We start from the raw sequence: 18,910 nt of genomic DNA on the forward strand, positions 1-18,910 counted from the left end.
TGATCAAAGAAAAAAGGGGTAATTAAATTACTATTACTTCTGAAAATGTTGATGATTACAAAGGGGGTTACATATAAAGTCTGACCTTTAAGATTTTGCTTAGGAAGGTTTTTTCCTCATTTTTAATATTTAACATTTTACTGAATAAATATATTGCTGTTTTTAATTCTTTGAGATCAATTTTTTTTCTTCATATTTTGTAAATCATGACCTTATCTGGAGCACACATGAGCTTAAATGGTGTCACAGTAGCAATTAAGCCCATACCTGACTTTTTACTTTTTAAAATAAAATATCTTTATTTTATATTCCAAAGTCTACATGAAGTAATGGATACATTTTCAAATGAGAGATAAATCTTGCTTTATAAGAAATGGCCTTCCTTATACATCATGTCAGTATCCATGAAAAACTTTTCATTTTGGTGCTTAATGGGTACACTTATCCTAACAGCTGAAAACGTTTGTTAGAAAATTAGTAAGTAATCTCAAAATAATCAACATTACTTATTACATAGTAGTATTAAAAGTAACCTTCCCAAACCTGCTTATGACCACATATTAAATGATATAACCAAAACAACACTTAAAATACCAACCATTACACACTTTTACCTTATTACAACTAGAAGAATATACTTATGTTAATTCATTCATGGCACCTACAAGCTCATTTTTCCCCCACACATGACTACACTGTGATGTGTAATATTATAAGTGAGTACGTTGTAGTGGAAAGAGTGAAATGTGAGTCATTTTCAACATGTGTGTAGTTTTGTAATGCTGTAACTTTGTGAATGGCCACTAGAGGAGCAGAGCCTTTTAATAGTGCGAGTTTAAAGGGTTTAACCATCAGAGCCGCAGCTCCTCAAAAGGTTACTGACTGTATATAAGAGCCAAATGCTGCCCTGACTGTCACCGACTATTGGAAAAACTGTCTGCAAATGGATGTGATGAATGTAAATCACCAGTCTGACATTCACAGAAAGTCGGTGAGTATTTTCCTCTCAGCTGTTGTGTGGATATCTTACATCAGGGGGGATGTTACGTAAAAAAAATAACCATTACGTTAATTATTGTCAGTGTTAACATCACTCCACAGACATTTGGATACATGGAGCTTTTGTATAAGTCGTGTTTTAGCAATATGACTCAGGGTTATTACATATTTTATAACTAAACTGACCTGTCCTCGTATGTTCATGTTAGCTAATTATTAGCAGCGATGCAGGAGTTTTATCGGAGAAAACGTGACACGAGCTCCGATAAAAAATGTAGATAAATGTGTAAAACTGTGTATAGACTCAGATCATTTGAGCAATGATTACAACTTATTTAAATAAGTAAAAAACCCAATATTGTACATGTTTGTGTGAAATGCCCTTTGTTTTGGATGATGCGGGTTAACGCGCAAGCGCAGTGACCTAGTTTTGTAATTAAAGGAACAGTCCGTTAAATAATCAATATTTTAAAATAGAAAATAGAAATGTATATCTGTGCGTAAAAACGTAACAAGAGGACACTACTGACAATTCAAGTTCAAATGTATTGTCGCCCCAGCTCTACACAGGGAAGGCACAGTAGGATGACGTTTAATTTCTCTCCAAACACCTACAAACAGACATTTGTATTGAGAATAAACAACACACATCAATATAACAAGTTATAACAACATCAACTTGGATAAGAGCTATCAATTATGGATAATAATGCAGCAATTAGAAATAAGATAATATATTCCTTTATTAGTCCCACAGTGGAGAAACCAAAAATAAAAGAGCATCAATAGAAAGAATAAAGAACAATAAATAATAAGTACCTAAGCGATAAAAATACAATAGTAGTAAAAGTAAAATATATAGTAACATTATGTACAAGATTGATTGTGGTGAATGCAAATATACCTGAGTTATATATTGTTATTGAATGGATTTTAAAGGGTAAAAATAAAAATATATACATATTTATTGCACGGTTGAACTGAGTAATGGTGTGCCAAAAATACTCATATTGCGAGGTTTATTGGGAGCAGTGCTGAATGTACTTTTTTCTTTTTAAAGAATGGCTGTAAAGATAAAGATTCAGACTGCAGGAATGCTTCAGAGACAGAGGATGAACCTTTGCTCCGAGACAACCCCAGACGGTTTGTCATCTTTCCCATCCAGTACCCTGACATCTGGAAGATGTACAAGCAGGCACAAGCTTCTTTCTGGACGGTAGAGGAGGTGAGTGTGAACATTTTTAGAGTTGCATTGACTAATTTAGAAAACAAGTAAATTCCTGCACATACTTAATCACATCTTCATTGAATTATTAAAAAGTGTCAACAAGATACCTGTACTTGTGACTGAAATGTTAAGGTGCAGAGGTGATGAGAGTGTGCAGGAATTGATTTGTTTTTTTTGGAATTGGATCTTCGGGGGAAATGACCCACTGCACCACAGGAGAGACTAAGCCAGTGGTGTGCGTGTTACCATCTACTCTGGTTACAGGGAAGACCCACAATCATCTAAAGATGTGTATCAAGTTTTTTTGCAGAGAATACTAACTTTTCAGTCTCAGTCAAGTAAAGGTGACTGAATTACTCTATAAGAAATTAAATATGTTTTTCACCCTTGTACAAATACATTTTCAAGACTATTTAGGGAAGCACAGTTTGTCATGACTGGAAAAGCGATCTTCATTTGGCTTGTTGTTGTGTCTTTCAGGTCGACCTATCTAAAGACCTGGTACACTGGGACCGTTTGAAACCTGAGGAGAAACACTTCATCTCCCATGTCTTAGCCTTCTTTGCTGCCAGTGATGGTATCGTGAACGAGAATCTGGTGAGAGTGGGGTTAGATGCACGTCAGTTGGTCACAACAGGTGTCATGAACCTTGTGTGTCTCTGCAGAGAGCATGAGATGTGTAACCTGCCAGTAACCTACCACAGTAGCAAACAGATTTAGTGCAACTTATCTTAATGTATTTGAAGCCAAATTACACAGAACTCTGTGAGCACAGGTGGCTCATTCACAATCACTTTTAAAATTGGCAAAGTTTCTAGCCACTACCAGAATGGATTGCCTCGCAAATAATATAACAAAACAAAATTTTTGAGGTGTTTTAGCATTCCGCAACCTCACTGAAACTTTAATTTAGTTTTGACAACATGATAGCTGAAGATTGTATTTTTAAATAAAATATTATGCCAGTGCTAAGTTGTTTTTTTGTATTTGTTTTTGTCCCATCTAACAGGTGCAGAGGTTCTGCCAGGAGGTGCAGATCCCTGAAGCTCGCTCCTTCTACAGCTTCCAGATCCTTATAGAGACTGTTCACTCAGAGATGTACAGCATGCTCATCAACACCTACGTTCAGGATCTGAAGGAAAGGTCAGTTACCCCTTGGTCTGCTTAATCCTCTCCTCTCCTGGCTCAGTGACTCTAACTTTTTAAAATTAGCAGATTTCTGTGTAATTTTTTTTTTTAATTCATTGACATTTTTTGGCCTAATGTACAACAGCAGATAATTAAATATGTACTCAAAACAGTTCCAGCAAAAACACAACAATATAGTTGCTCTCTACAAATTCAGTATTCATGATTGCAACATATTGTAATGGTTGGATGGTAAATGTCAGAGCTTCAGTGGCTTCAGAGCAAGTACATAAGGACACAAAGTCTAATGCTTCCATTATAACACAACTTCTCAAACTGTAAAACCTGCACCTGTTCATAACAAGATAAGTCTTCACCACTTTGTGGCAATTTCTGTTTCATTCCCAGCTGTAGCAGCTTTTGATATCCTCGGTCAGGAAGACAACTATTTTATGGTCTCCGCATCTACAAACACTTCACTGCAACATCAACAACAACGAAAAGGACATAAAAACATGTTTAAAAAAACATTAATTACCTCAACACCCATTTAACATGAGATGGAAAATAAAACTCACGTAAGAGCATGTGGAAAAAGGCATTAATGTAACATAAGATGGAAATAAAACCCAATTGAATTAAGATAAAATAAAGTGAAAATGCAATACATACAATGAGTATTTCTGTGGTGGTGATTTCAGAGTCAAACTATTTGGTCCTGTGTACACGATCCATAAATTGGCGTCTCGGTCTCTGAAACAATCAGCATAGAAAACCTCCCTTTTACCAGTGGACACAGACTCACAACCGGTCTCGATTAACCAAATAAAACCTCAGAACGTCCTCCCACGTGTTCAACCTCACTGTGGGACGGGTACAACGAGTGCAACCTTAAACTGCCCCCAAAAAAAAGGGTTTGTGGTGCTGTGGGTGTTAAAAAAAATACACCACAATCTTTTTGCTCAGACCTACCAACCACTGACCTCAGCAACCATGTAACATGAGATGGAGAAAACATCATTTGATAATAATACTAATAATAAAATATAATGAAAGCAAGTATAAAACCCACTGCCATAAAATAGAGTACATGTTGAATAGTAGTAATAGTAAAATAAACATAGTTAAGACATAGAATAAATGGAGTGCATAAAATCAAGTAAAATTCAACGTATTAAAGAAGTGCATAGTGTGAAGCAGACTAACAGAAAAGCTGTACATTGCTTATAAAAGTATTTGGACTTATATTTTATTGTTTTACTCTACTAGTTTAATCATTGACCTTAACAAGCCTTACCTCAACTGTCAATCAATAATTTATTTGGATATAACCCTCATTACATCCAATGAAACTTTTGTAAATCACTAAAACATGAAAAAGTGTGAGACAGCGAAAACTTTGTATAAGTTAATTAATTGTGAGGTTCTATATTTAATCAGTACACGTAGTTATATGTGCCAGAAGTGACTAACTTATCCTGTATTGTGTGTGTATTTCAGAGACTACTTATTCAATGCCACACAGACCATGCCTTGTGTGAGACGAAAAGCGGACTGGGCCCTCCAGTGGATAGAAGACAAACAATCCACATTTGGTAAGGAAGACATGACTTTCAAAACATCAAGTTTTAAATCACATATAATGAAACATCAAGAATAACTTCCTTTTCATCTGGAGTCAGTAGAAATTTTGACAAAGACTTTTTGCCCTCCAGGGGAGCGAATTGTGGCTTTTGCAGCAGTGGAGGGCATCTTCTTCTCTGGGTCATTCGCTGCCATCTATTGGCTAAAGAAGAGAGGCCTAATGCCTGGTCTCACATACTCCAACGAGCTGATTAGCCGGGATGAGGTGAGATAAATGCACAGACTGACAGACATGTTGTCTAATTTGTTGAAGAGAGTGCAGCCGGCACAAAATATAATGTACACAAAAGAGGAAGATGACTTATGATTGATCAAAGCCTAAATATAAAACACTAACACACTAACCAATACAGTATTGCTCCATGGAGGTAAGATGTTAAAGTCAATTATGCTTTATGTGCATCTTGGATGATGTTGCTTGACAAACTTGCATCAGGGTTTGGCTGAGCAAGTTTTTCCTGTAGTTATAAATCACTCAGCCAACTCTTAGATCACAGTGTTGTATAACTATCGAAATACCACTGATGTAATGTGTTTGCCATTTTGTTCAGCACTTCCAGCCACACTTTGCAGTTTAAAAACTATCAGAGAAGCTGTAATCTGAGTGCTGTTCAGTCAGTTTGGGAAGGATATATGTTCACAGTGTGCAGATGGACACAATTAATGGCTGATCAAACTTATCTATTCTTTTTATATCAGTATTTTTCTGACATGTTTATTATTGTGTCTCCTAGGGTCTGCACTGTAACTTCGCCTGCCTGCTGTACAGCTACCTGGTGAAGAAACCATCAGAGGACCGGGTGAAGGACATCATCACCAAAGCTGTCAGCATTGAGCAGGTCAGCTATAGTTTTGATTTGTCTCCAGTAGCAGCTTGACTGTCTATTCTTTTGTTTCACTCATTCATATTTTTAAAAAGATTACAATCTCAATAGGCAAGACCTATTCTGTAAATAAATACACTTTTCCTGTTTTGTGTTGTAGGAGTTTTTGACAGAGGCCTTGCCAGTGGATCTCATTGGAATCAACTCTGGTCTGATGAAGCAGTACATTGAGTTTGTGGCCGACCGGCTTCTCGCTGACCTCGGACTCGCCAAGGTGATACTTTTTAAATGAACGCAAAGAAAAGAGAGCCAATCAAGGCCAAATAGTCATTTCTCATTAAATCCTGAGCTGTCATGTTTAAGCAGTGGACTCTAGGATTGAGAAAAGCCACAGACCTTTCAAAAACAACCATAAAGACATATGCTTTTCATATTATTTGATAAAAAATAAGTAAATTACATTAAAATATGTCAGTAGATGCTGTTTGACAGTTATTGTCGGTGTAAATAACCTTTTTTCCTTTGTAATTCAAGGTTTACAATGCTGAGAATCCATTCGATTTCATGGAGTCCATTTCACTAGAGGGGAAAACCAACTTCTTTGAGAAACGAGTAGCCGAGTACCAGAGATTAGGAGTCATGTCGAGCATGATGGACTGCCAGTTCACTCTTGATGCGGACTTCTGAAATCAAGATGAAACTGTTACATATTTGTTACATTTAGACATATATTTATTTATATTTTGAATGGTTTGTTACCAAAAAAACTAAAAACACAGCAGTCTTTATTATAATGATGTTACAATATTATCAGTGTTGAATATAAATTATGGTTCACAGGTTACGACTTTATTGTTTCAGTTGCTTTTTGGATTGAAAGTTGCAGGTTTAGTTTCTGTTATAAGCAGTAAACATGGGAGAAGAAATAGACAATTGAAGCCTAGATCACTAGATTATGGCTATTTAGGACCTCATGACCTCAGTTTTTTCTTAAACATTAATAATGTTATAGGGCATCTATTTTGTACCTATAATATAACCCTGTAGATTTGATTGAGTCTGCAGTTCTGGCTGCTGACATCTGTGGGGCATTGTTTTTTTTTTAAAGTGTCATTTTTAATGCAAAATAAAAAATGCTTTTGTAAAAATGAAAATGGTCTCTATGGTAATTGAATTGCATTAGTGATGAAGTGTATTGTTTACAGCACAAAGCCAGCCGCATTAATTTCAAATGTGTGCGATATAATTTATCATATAACATGATTTAACTGAATGATTATAGTCAATATAGATAATTTTCTGACCTCTACACAGGGGCGATTCTAGGATCAGACCTCAGATAGTTAATGAACCCTCAGGGAAAGACAATATTAATGACAGAACTATCCAAAGTACATTAAACACACAAAAATAATTAAAGTTGTATAAAACAATTTGAACCTGTAGCATAAGTGTTTGTCCCATCTCTACTAAACTTTTTTATTTTTAGGGGTGCTGAGATCAAATTTAGGGTATAAAAAGGGTCTAAAATCGCCCCTGCCTCTACAGCTGTGGCCTTTTCTTAAAATCTGCGGGTTGTAGTTACTCAGATTAAATTAGCCACTCCTCCGTGTTAGCTTTGAGAGCTAACAGCTAGCTAGTTTGTTTCCTAGCTGTTTGCAAACATGGCTGGAGACCTGCGAGGCTTTGCGCTGGAGAAAGCCGAGCTGCTTTCCAGTCGTCTGAAAGAGCTCCTGTCCTCTGGAGAAGAGTATGTCCGGGCTCAGTTTGGGGTTGATTTGGGTCTGAAGCCGGAGCTGTACCCGACCTGGGTCATCCTGCTGAGCACGGCCGTGGTGGGGCTGCTGCTGGCGGCCGTCTGCGGAGCTCTGCTGGCCGGGAAGAAGCGCGGAGGCTGCGGCAGTAGAGGAGGCAGTGAGCACGATAAGGCCCATGTAGCCAAAACTACCAAACCAGAAGAACAAAAGAAAAGGAGCAGAAAGAAAACCCAGGAAAAGGTATGTCATTGTTCACGGTTACACTTCATGCTAAACGAAACTGTTCCTGTGCTAGCTTCCTTACACATAAAAACTGTGTTATTTTATCTATAATTATCATTATCTCTACAGCCCATAGTGTTTATACAACATACATTAAGATATCTAGGGACTTATTTCTATCAACCATTTACAAAATGACAAAAATAAACCTGTTAGCTAAAAGATAAAAGATAAAACATAAAACCTGGTCATTACTTTTATAGATAACATTTAAAAGCATTGGCTGATAAAAGGGTTGACGATTTGAGTGTATATATCTAATTGTGATTTGTTTTATGTCAGATATTGGGGTTTGATTTATGATAAAGTCAAGCTTCAGTACAATATTTAATGTGTGATAGATTTAAAACGTGCTGAGATACCATTAAAATATCATCTGCTCTTTAATTTAATGCAAGGATGAACACTTATAGATATGAATTACTGGATTTTTGGAGCTGATAGCGATATTCAAGTAAAAACATCCGATATGTATGTATTGGCTGATAATCTTATATACAGAATATATACATAAACACACACATTTTCCAATGATCCCTCAAATGTGGTTATCAGACACTTGTGACAAAGATATGTAATAGGTGAGATATTTAACAATATACCAATAAACTTTACCAAAAACTTTAAATTAAATGAACATGAACAAAAAACAACATATATCACACTTGAATTAAGATACACAGAAATATACACAGATTGCTGCCTGTATAACCTTAAAAAATAGAAATATCAATGGTGTTTATCACAACTGCCACATAGCACAGTACAACACAGCTGTGACTGTGTTAAGTTAAATAAATTATGATTTAAAAAAAAAACCAAACAAACAACAAAAGGAAATAATAATAGGAGCTTTCAGTAAACGGTCCCTGGCGTTGAAATCAGTTGATCATTCACTGATGTGGCTCAGGAGCAGCGTGTAAATATTGCACAATCTGTGCAATTTCAACAGGACATTATTCACTGATATGGAGCACTTATCTTGTAAATGGACAAATCACAGAATAATGATCACTAAATATACTGACAGAAATGGGAATATGAATGTTACACAAATTATCTAAATATATTCAAATAAAACATCTATTTGCTGATAACCTGCTATTTTTCTGAACGTTTCTTTTTTCACAAATGCTGCCGCTATAAAACCTTAAAATTACTAACAATAACAGAAACCTTATATTATACATAATACATGCTTCCCCAACATCTCTACTTCTTCTCAACACTCAGTGCGGCCTTCACAGTTTTTTTTTTTTTAAGGAGATCAGCATGCCAGCCGTTGTTGGTTTCATACATGAACTCTTTCATACATGACCGGTCACCCAGCACCAAACACTCTTTCTAATGATGAGCTTGTGGCTCGTATGTAGAGGAATTTCCGAGACAGTTTCCTCAGCTTTGGGAAGTCATCACTGTGTACTTTCCAAGAAGCAAGGTGGTCTCCATCGATGGTGGAAGTCATCAGGAAGCTGTTCAGCTCAGCTTCCATGACGTCCTCCAGCTGCACAGTAGATGAAAGACGGGGCCACAGCTCTTAAAGACGCTGCCCAATGACTTCTCTTCCTTCATCACAGTGTATGACTCTGCCTTTGCTGCACAGCGTCTGTGGTGCTGACATGAGCCCCCTTCACCTGCAAAACAGAGACAAGACCTATTAAATTGTGCAGTATGATTTAATTTTGAGCAATTGGGCTTGTTATATAAAACAATTGCCAATCAACGTAATCATCGCTATTTATCTTGTAGCCCCGGGCTCTTGACTTTATGCCTTAGAAAGGTTTGTGTCCTTGTCATTTCCAGCCAGAGTGATGCTCTCGGGAGAATCAGGACTGGCTTCAGGTAGGGCACGCTTACATACGCTTCACCAGAGAGGGCTTCTGTAAACTCCTGGAGAGGACATATGGTGTTGTTGATTGATTCGAGGACCTCTGTGTCCTGCTTAGTGGACCTTAGACAAAGCCTTGCCCTGCTCCACCACGCTCCCGATCATCTTCTGCGAGTCTACGAGTCCAGGACCAGTCGACACAGCCCAAACCACCTATGTACATGTTACCAATAATGTAAAGAATCCCAAACACCAAATGAAGGATATATTTATTGGATACAATAAATTATAGTTTTTAAAAAATGAAAAAGTGTGTGCCCTTAAAAACAAGAAATATCTGTAAACTATATATTAAAGATTCATGTTGAAATTGAAGGTTAAAAGGTGAATGGAGTTTATTAATTTGTTGTTTTCTCTTTTCCTGGATTTCTGACGTCTGCCAGAAGACTCAATCCAATGGACAACCAGTGACCGTGGCTCAAGAGGAAGTTCAAGTTACTGAGGTGGTTTCCAAATTGTCCCCCCAGATCAAAACTGAGAAGGTAAGTTTGAGAAGCTCCTGTCAAAATGAAGTGCACCCAAAACTGTTCATTTGGGGGGAAAGGGGATTACACTGAGGTATATACTGCCATACCTCAGTGTAATTTATTTTTGTTTGTCCACAGGTGCGTGAGGTACAGTCACCGGTGCAGGTGAAAAAGAACAAGAAGAAAACCAAGACAGATGTGAAACCGGTCCAGAAAGTGTCTACGAACGATGGGAAGGAACCTGATGATGGTAAACTGTTCAGTTGCTGTAGGGGAAATTTCACAATTACTTCTCGTTTTCAAAATAACCGCTACTAGCCCCAGGTTGTTTCATTGTAACCAACTTTAATTCCTCCATTTGTGGTTGGCTTTACACATATTATTCAGCATTTCCTGTTGTAGGGGGCCTCGTGGTTAAATAATCAAACAAACTTTATCCACCGTCGACCATCTAAAATTCTTTATCATTGCTCTGCAGGCTTTTAGTCACCTAATTCATCTCATTTGATGTTGTTTTTTTGTGTTCCCCAGGTGCATGGGAGACTAAAGTCAGTAACCGGGAGAGGAAGCAGCAGCGCAGGAAGGACAGGGGCCCTGAGGACTCCGGTAGCCCAGGAAGTGTGGAGACCCCCAAGACCCGTGGGGAGTCACCTGCAGCCACAGTGCCCACCAATACTAAGAAGAACAGAGGAAACCATGGTATTTCCCACAGAGGTCTCGTTAACCAAAAATCTGAAAAGTCCTGTGAAATTTTGCTCTCGCAGTCACATATTTTGCCAATTTTGCACATACAGTACATCGCAGTGGTATCTAAATCTATCAAAAAGAGATTACGTTCGGAGCAAGTAGGCACTGGACTTAATGCATCTTGTTATCAGGGTGCTGACAGTGTATAGAAAAGCTACAGACTGGAAGCTTTATAACAAGTTTGTGACCACTATGGGTCACAGAGGGGAGCAACTGCACCAATTATTAAAAAACAAAAATGAAGGAATAAATATAAAAGCTATTAAATACAACATCATTATCACAACCTTGATGTGATCTAGTATTGTTTCTCAGCAGTATTTTTCTCCACTCTTTGATTCAGAGTCCCTGCATTCAAGATCATCTGGTAAAGGTGACTCCCAGCCACCCAGCAGGAGAGAGGAGCCTTCAGTCAATGGTGGACGGTGGACCGACATTTCCTTGAAGATACCCGGTCAGATGGGGACTATGGAGGGGACTAAGTGGAGTGCCATCCACACAAATACACATTACAGGACCCAACCTGAACCCCAGTCCTGGGGACAGGAGACTCAAGGTAAAACCTAGACCTGGGTAGACCTTTTCACACAACAAATATAAATATAGATAGTAGGGATGCACCGAAATGAAAATTCTTGGCCGAAACCGAAAACCGAAAATGAGGAAACCAAGGCCGAAAACCGAAACACCGAAATAAATTATTATGCCAATTATTAGTACCATTGCATTTATGGCTATGACTGTGTACTAACCTCACTAAAATCAAGGCATTGCAATTCAAAGAATAAATCAATTACAAAAGTATGAAAATATTTATTTAGCAATGACATTACAACAATGCACAATATAAAATTAAGTTAAAAATAAAATTGTTACACTTGGTGTCGGTCCAGGGAGTGCGATCGGTGTCGGTCTAATAAGCAGCAACACAGAGCTATAAGGACGCTTTACTTTCACGCGCTGCATTTAAAGTCACACAAACACACACACGCAGACACTCTCTAGTGCGCTCTGCTCTCCTTCTCCTGTGCTGTGCGCTTCTCCGTCTCCAAGCGGGTTCTCCGCATCCATCGCGGCCCGGATTCTCGTGTGCGCTGCTTTAATCCCACATCCAAGTAATGATCTTTATAACGCGGATCAAGTACAGTCGCAATGAAGTGCAGATGATCCAAATAGATCTCAGTGAAACGTGTGCTGACAGAGAGTGTACTACACTTTAGTGCAATTAAAGGAATAACGTCTGCTACAGATGCATCAGAGGAGCTGATCTCTTTAGTTAGCTGTTTCGGCCGTGTTGTTTCGGTGATAAAAGTATTTCGGCCGAAAACCGAAAATGCGCTTTTGGGCCATTTTCGGCCGAAGATTTTCAGTGGCCGAATTTTCGGTGCATCCCTAATAGATAGTGGCATGTAACACAGAAGAATATTAAGGTCGTGAGGCTTTCATGTTTGTGCTCTACTCCACACATTGGATTTGATATGAAACAATAACGATGAGGTTAAAGTGCTGACTTTCAGCTCTAAAGATGTTCACATTCATATCAGGGGTAAAGTCAAGGCAGGCTATGGTAACAACATCAAAACATGAAAACACTGCCATTTTAAAAACCAAAAAGAAAGAATAAAAATAACAATTCAATTAGATTATTCTTTGAGTTTAATTTCACTGTGGTCATATTCATTTTAAAGACTATGTTTAACTGAGCTCTATACTTGGTAGAAGTGAAGGTAAAATAAAATTGAGCGGGAGTTTTATTGATGTATTGTGAAAACTGAACATATTTGTGTGGCTCTGTCAGCAGGTGGGTAAATCATTTAAAGTCCAAATTTAAACTAACAGCAAAAACACCCTCAATAAAAACACAAGAGGGGTTATTTTCCTTGTCGTGATGGATGTGATTGACTGTAAAACACAATGCAGCTCTGACATTTAACACAATGAAATAATAACTGAAAAAACAAATTAAAGCTTTGTGATTGCTTTTTTTTGTTGTTTTTTTGAAAACCTCTCTATTGATGTCAAATCTGAGCTACTCCATTTGCACTCCAACACAATAATATTTCTCTCTCTATCATCACAACAGCAGCATGGAGTGGCATCAATGGCCGAAGTAAGACTGAAATCAACCCTGCGTCGTTCTCCATGCTGGGACTAAACACCACAGGTTGGAGCTGTGATTAACTGTCAGCTTTATCACCCAGTCAAAAACCAGACTTACTTCTCATATCTGTAATCCAAATAATATATTTCTTATCTAGTTTTTCACTTCAATTTAACAGCTACCATTATTTGTATAGTCATGGCTGATCACCGATTTCACTTTCCTCCTTCTCTTATTCGCCTTCTGTCTCTCTTAGATTCAGTATCAAATTCAATTGGGCTTCAGTGGACGAGACACCCAGAAGTTGATGATGAATGGTCTGGATTCAGTGAGTATTTCAGCAAACTCCTTCCACATACCTATAAAGTGCTTCTCCCTCTACCTCTCCTCTTTCTCATTCTTCTTCTGCTCGTTCTTCTCTCTCTGCAACTTCTTCTTCTCTTTTTTCTTAAAGCTGAATACACACTTTATTATATCAAAAAGTACCCACTCAGAGAGATACATATACATTTGCAACTTTTTTTGTATCTAATTAAAATCCTTTTGATATTAATTGTTAAGATGGGGTGGCAGCAGTGGACCCCAGCTCCGACTGGAATGCCCCATCGGAGCACTGGGGAAACTATGAAGAGCCTCCCGTGTTGGCGACACCAGCCCCTCCCCTGAAGGAGCAGCCCGCCCCTAGCAAGGTCTGACTGACGCTCACAGGGCCGGTTACTTTATCTTCAAAGTCCCCACATGGCTGTTTAATTCTGTTTTCTGAAAATTATCCTTATTGTTAGGCAAGGCCTGGAAATCTTGCCAAATGATACAAATCTGCAACAGAATGCTTTTAACCCTCTTGAGTAATTAATATATTTATTTTTGTGTCAATCCTGCTATGAAATTCACTGTTACCAGAATTTAGTCTTCCTAATTCTCAACCAGTCTGAACCTCTGTTTTTGTTATCGCAGGTATCAGAGGATGAGAAGGACTCCGAAGATCCTGCCGGGGGAGCAGCCAAATCCAAGAAGAGGAGAAGAAAGAAAAAGAAAACAGAAGAAGAGGCTGCATCTGAGGCTCAGGTAAGAAAAAAAACCATCAAGCTGTCACATTTGTATTTATTTGTAAATTTTCACATCAAAAGAAAGTATCTGCTTTCTTTGTTCTGGTAATGTTATTGCATTTGTTTGATTTTAGACGGCGAGCACCGTGCCCCAGGTACCCAAGCCCCAAGAGCTTCCTGCGCCAGCCTCCAAAAAGCAGAATCCCAGCATATCCTCCTCTCAGAGTAGGTTAAACTGTCCTGACTTTGAAGCTGTGTTCCCTCACGGCGAGGCAAAAATGTCTTAAATGTCTAATTAACTAGCTACTAATAACTGTTCAATCTCTCTCCTTATGCATGCATTTCTTTAAAGCACATACTGTAATTTATGTCCATCTTATTTTCTGTTATTCTTCTTTCATCAACTTTCAGAGAAGTCTGAGCAGGTTGTGGAGCCTCCGAAGCCGTCCCAAAAGAAAAAGGTCAGAAGGGAAACATGAAGTCACATCACAGGTCTACACAAAACTTATGCAAATGATTGTTAAAAGTGTCACATGCAATAATTACCAGGTACAGTTTCTTTCTGAGATACGTTAACAGTTTATCAATTACCGGAAGAAAAAAAAAAAAGAAAACAAGCAGCAAATATCAACCTGCTTGACTAAATAAAACAATGAAATGTGGTCCTATGGACTTAAATCTTACCTAATTTGCACTATTTGCTACACTGCAAACAAGAGTGGAGTTTCAGGAGAGCAGTGGAGGTACATGTTTATGTTCATATTTTAAATGGCATCAAAAGGGTTTTTTTCCCTCCAAGAGTTGTTTGTTCATCAATTTTAACCCAAAAATAGAAAACGGGTTTTATTCATTTTTTATTTTTTGCTATAAGAAAATTTTAATTTCCAAGAAAAACGCATATTTTTTGCTCCCCCAGAATGTTGCACTTTTTTTTTGTTTACAATGCTGCCGGCCGTCCTTATATGAATTACTGAAATGTGTAAGAGCACGTTGCATATGAGTGCTGGTCTCAGATCAGTTCACACAACACTCACATACCATATGTACACTCAAGGCTGTGAAATGATAGTCATAGAGCAACTGTAATGTAAAAAATGAGGGTGAAAAATCTAAAATCCTGGTTTTGTGCAAAAATGCACTCTGAAGTTCATTTAGCGAAGTTAATGTGGGACACACTGATGGTTATTATTTGATTGTCTTTTTTGTTCCCTCTTTGTGTTTCCCCGCTGAGCTGCGGCGGAATAATACGTCCCATTAGTCACATGTAGGTTTGTTGCTGGGACAAAACATCAGCGATAACCTACATGTGACTGTCAAGACAAATATGTCAGACTGCCGAGGCCTCGTTTCAGTTTCAGTTGAACTTCAAAATCAATTTTTGCTTGACACAGTGAGTTTATATCTTTTTATATTTGTGCCACATTTCTTCTGGTGTAGTCGCTCTGTGAAGATATCATCGCACAGCCTCGATGGACAAACTGTACCTATGACATATGAGAGTGTAAAATAGACTCAAACTTAACCGTACAAACACTCAACATCAAACATTTACTTCCTGTCGGCCCCCTAGCGGAATGACAGCTGTGGTTAGGTTGAAGTACATGTCAATAACAGTGATGACAAGGTTTCACCGCAGCGAACTAAGTGTCCTCCTTACAACCTTTACTGCTGTGAAATCCACCTTCCTGCTTTCCATCTATACGATCACATGTTCCAAACATTCATAGTTTTGTCAAAATATTGATCCTCTTGAGTTTATAGAGGGAAAGAAAGAGTATTTAGCCATATTTTGTTGAAACTATGACGATAAAAAACTTTGGGTTTACAGATGAACAGCAGAAAAGTTTATTTTGGATGAGATGAATTTTTTTTTTCACAGCTATATTTGGAATTTGGACATAAAAAAATCCTGATCCTGGACTCACACTGGGGACTGTTGATAAGTGTTACGTAGAGAGCACAGTAACAGAGTTGGACCACCAGGAGGTGCTGTAATGTGAAGTTAAGCAGCAGTGGGAATGCAGTAGCACTATTTAAGTATTGCCCCCTTGACTTTTATCTGTCTGAGTATGTTTGTTCTTATCAGACTAGACTGTGCATTGATTTTTCTAGAGACATTTATGGTTCCTTCTGCACTCTACATGATTTTTAAAAAAACCCTTTCTCTCTTTTTTTCTTGTGCTAGAAAAAGCCATGCCATTATGTACAGATTGTAAGGGCTTTTTTCCAGTTCTGTGATTGCACTGTGCAAAAGGCTGTATTGAGTTCCTTTTTTTTTTTTTTTAAATGTAGATTAATTGTTTTTTCTACCTTTTTGCTGAATGTTAAACGTGTACCTTTTGGTTTGTGACTGACTTCCAGGATTTATGATGGAGGAGGGGAAAAAAAGTTCTTTTGGACATAAATTGAGATTGAAGACATACATAGAGACAGATATTTGAGCAGCTTTAATTCCACGTCCGTTGATTTTTGAACAACACACACATGCGCACACACACACACACACACACACAGTATAATACATACAGGAATTTAATTGACTCAACGTTTTTACAATTAATTCCATTGCCTTAACCTGTAGTTGTATAGAAAGTGCATTTGCGAATCTTTTTTATAGTTTTCATCCAATTGCAAGTTTTGATGTCAGAATTAATTTAATCTTGCATGACTTTGATAATAGTACTTTGTGTACATGAAATTAAAACGAGCGATCTCTTGCTTTAACTGTAAGTACTTGGTCCTGGAGTACCACTCAATGTATATATACTGTGATCGGAGACATATTGCAGTTTTTCTGTGGGGCAGCCGATTGAGTGGAGACAAACAGGACTGTTGTTGGTCGGCTAATGAGCCTTATTAATGCATCACGGTGTTGATCAGCTGGTGATGGTACATAGTTGTTGGTAGACCTGATAGATCATAAAGAACAAAAATGAAATGTTGCTGTGGCAGCAGACGCCTTTTTTTTTCTTCATTTGATTTTTACTGATGATTTAAGATGATTTCAATCAATGTATTTATATACTGTGTCACTAGGAAATGGTTTTGTGAATGATTTTCTTTATTGAGGAGATTCAAATGATATTTCTATGTCGAAAATGAAAAATAAATAAGAAATGCTTGATATCACTTTGTAGTATTCTGTTTTTGTCTCTTTGGGGAAACTGAAACTATTGAATTTTTTTCTTCTTAGAGATGAAAGCCTATTCTTTAATTTTGACTTAAAACTGGGGTTTTCAAAGTGGGAGGAAAGTCTTCCCAGGGGGTCTCCAAACTGTTTCAGGGGAGACTCAATGAATGAGAGTGAAAAATATTATGTAAGTTATCCAAAGGAGACCACACAGAAAAGCCTAGATGTGGGTGATTTTGTTAAAGAGAAAGTTCAGAGATGAGTAGCTTTGGGGAATGTTAGTTTTTCCCACTTTTTCAGAGTCAGAAACAAATAAATACCTTCAGACATATTTTTATGTATTTGGTGTAGTCTTAAGTTATGTTGAACAGTAATTTCAGGCTATTTTGGCTCAATTGTTGAGTGTATGGGATCAAATAACCTAATAACGATCCCACAGGCATCCAGGAATTGAGCAAAACAAAGCAAGTAAACAAAAGGGGGGTGACTGGGCGCCTTTTTCTAAGCTTTCTATGAAGGGAGGCCCACAGTCTCAGACTTTGAAAAACCCCTGCTTTAAAAGACAACTGTAGAGCCATTTCACCAATGGCTTTAGAAAATTGTGAAAAAGATGTGACAGCACACAGAGTGATGGTGCAATAAGGTGTTGGGTGGTGTTAATGTTCTTAAACTAAACAAGTGAAATAGTTTAAGAGGGTGAAAAAACTGACTACCATCTTGAGCTCCTCACTTAAGTCATATATATACTAAATAAGGTTGTTATTATGAAGAAATACTGATCATTTAACCACTTCTTTTCTTATTTCATTATTTTTCATGTCAAAATAACCATAGAATATGAGTACGAGGAGTTTTCATTCAGCTGATTTTACACACAAGCAATAATACTGATACTAAATGATAAAAAATGTGGCTTTTGCTGTGTCCACTGCTATGTTGTGTTGGTTTTCACAGTAAAAAACTTATCCCAAATCTGTGACTAATACAATGTGGATTCACTATATGGTGTACAGTGAAAAACTGTGTCATCAGCGAGGGCTGTGATAGGCCCCCCGGTCGCAGTGACCCTCCTGAGGCCAAACCGCTGCCCTAGTCAATGTGGTGAGCCGGTCGCGTGGCACGTTTACAGAGCCTGACCTCCTTCGCCTCATCTCTCTACATCCCTTATCTCTCAGTTCATTTTGGATTTACCCGCTTTTAATCTCTCGCAATCTCTGGCTCGCAGTCCATTCACCTTCCCTTCAGAGAAATATCATGAGGTTTTGTTTTTTTTAATATTATTCTCTGCCAGAGGATTGTTGTGCTTATTTTTCTTGTTCGTGTGTATCAAAAGGCAGATTTATTAATAGTGAAGGTCACTCTCTAATGGTTGGTGCTACAGTTGCTCATAGCCCTGCTATGAAAATCACTTGCTAATGCTGTTTAAAAAAAAAAAAAAGATCTATCTAAAGTCCCTGTGTCTGAATCCCGCAGGCGATTGTATGTGTGCTACATTGAGGTATAAAATAATAGAGTGTCCAAATGTTATAAGGCCACTAATAAATCTGTTCCCACAATCACTGACACTGGGATTTATTGCAGGTCGGAGTCATAAAGGATTAGGCTTTGTATTTCCGGTCATTATGTCAGTGACCTCTCCGCACTTACGCAGATGTATCAGTTTAATTAT

The 18,910-nt window shown here is 37.8% G+C and overlaps 2 protein-coding genes across 5 annotated transcripts; both read left to right on the plus strand.

Annotated features, from left to right (window-relative positions):
* Positions 1 to 836: 836 nt before the first annotated feature.
* rrm2b (ribonucleotide reductase M2 b) lies at positions 837 to 6,930 on the plus strand. Its single transcript, XM_062435574.1, has 9 exons — positions 837 to 991; positions 2,060 to 2,224; positions 2,708 to 2,824; positions 3,237 to 3,370; positions 4,856 to 4,950; positions 5,071 to 5,204; positions 5,734 to 5,838; positions 5,984 to 6,097; positions 6,358 to 6,930. The coding sequence occupies exons 1-9, from the start codon at positions 944 to 946 to the stop codon at positions 6,508 to 6,510; spliced, it is 1,065 nt and encodes a 354-aa protein (XP_062291558.1). The 5' UTR covers positions 837 to 943; the 3' UTR covers positions 6,511 to 6,930.
* Positions 6,931 to 7,454: 524 nt separating this feature from the next.
* On the plus strand, positions 7,455 to 17,240 carry mtdha (metadherin a). Of its 4 annotated transcripts, none has more exons than XM_062435570.1 (11): positions 7,455 to 7,820; positions 10,134 to 10,232; positions 10,356 to 10,467; positions 10,749 to 10,916; positions 11,308 to 11,520; positions 13,048 to 13,128; positions 13,322 to 13,393; positions 13,627 to 13,754; positions 14,020 to 14,130; positions 14,246 to 14,336; positions 14,523 to 17,240. In XM_062435570.1, the coding sequence occupies exons 1-11, from the start codon at positions 7,488 to 7,490 to the stop codon at positions 14,588 to 14,590; spliced, it is 1,476 nt and encodes a 491-aa protein (XP_062291554.1). In that variant the 5' UTR covers positions 7,455 to 7,487; the 3' UTR covers positions 14,591 to 17,240. The 4 variants fall into 4 exon arrangements, with proteins under 4 accessions (XP_062291554.1, XP_062291557.1, XP_062291556.1 ...); XM_062435573.1 differs by having other exon boundaries at positions 13,639 to 13,754; XM_062435572.1 differs by having other exon boundaries at positions 13,051 to 13,128.
* Positions 17,241 to 18,910: the final 1,670 nt, after the last annotated feature.

This window comes from Scomber scombrus, chromosome 16, assembly GCF_963691925.1.
Source record: "Scomber scombrus chromosome 16, fScoSco1.1, whole genome shotgun sequence".
Classification (NCBI taxonomy): Eukaryota; Metazoa; Chordata; class Actinopteri; order Scombriformes; family Scombridae; genus Scomber; species Scomber scombrus.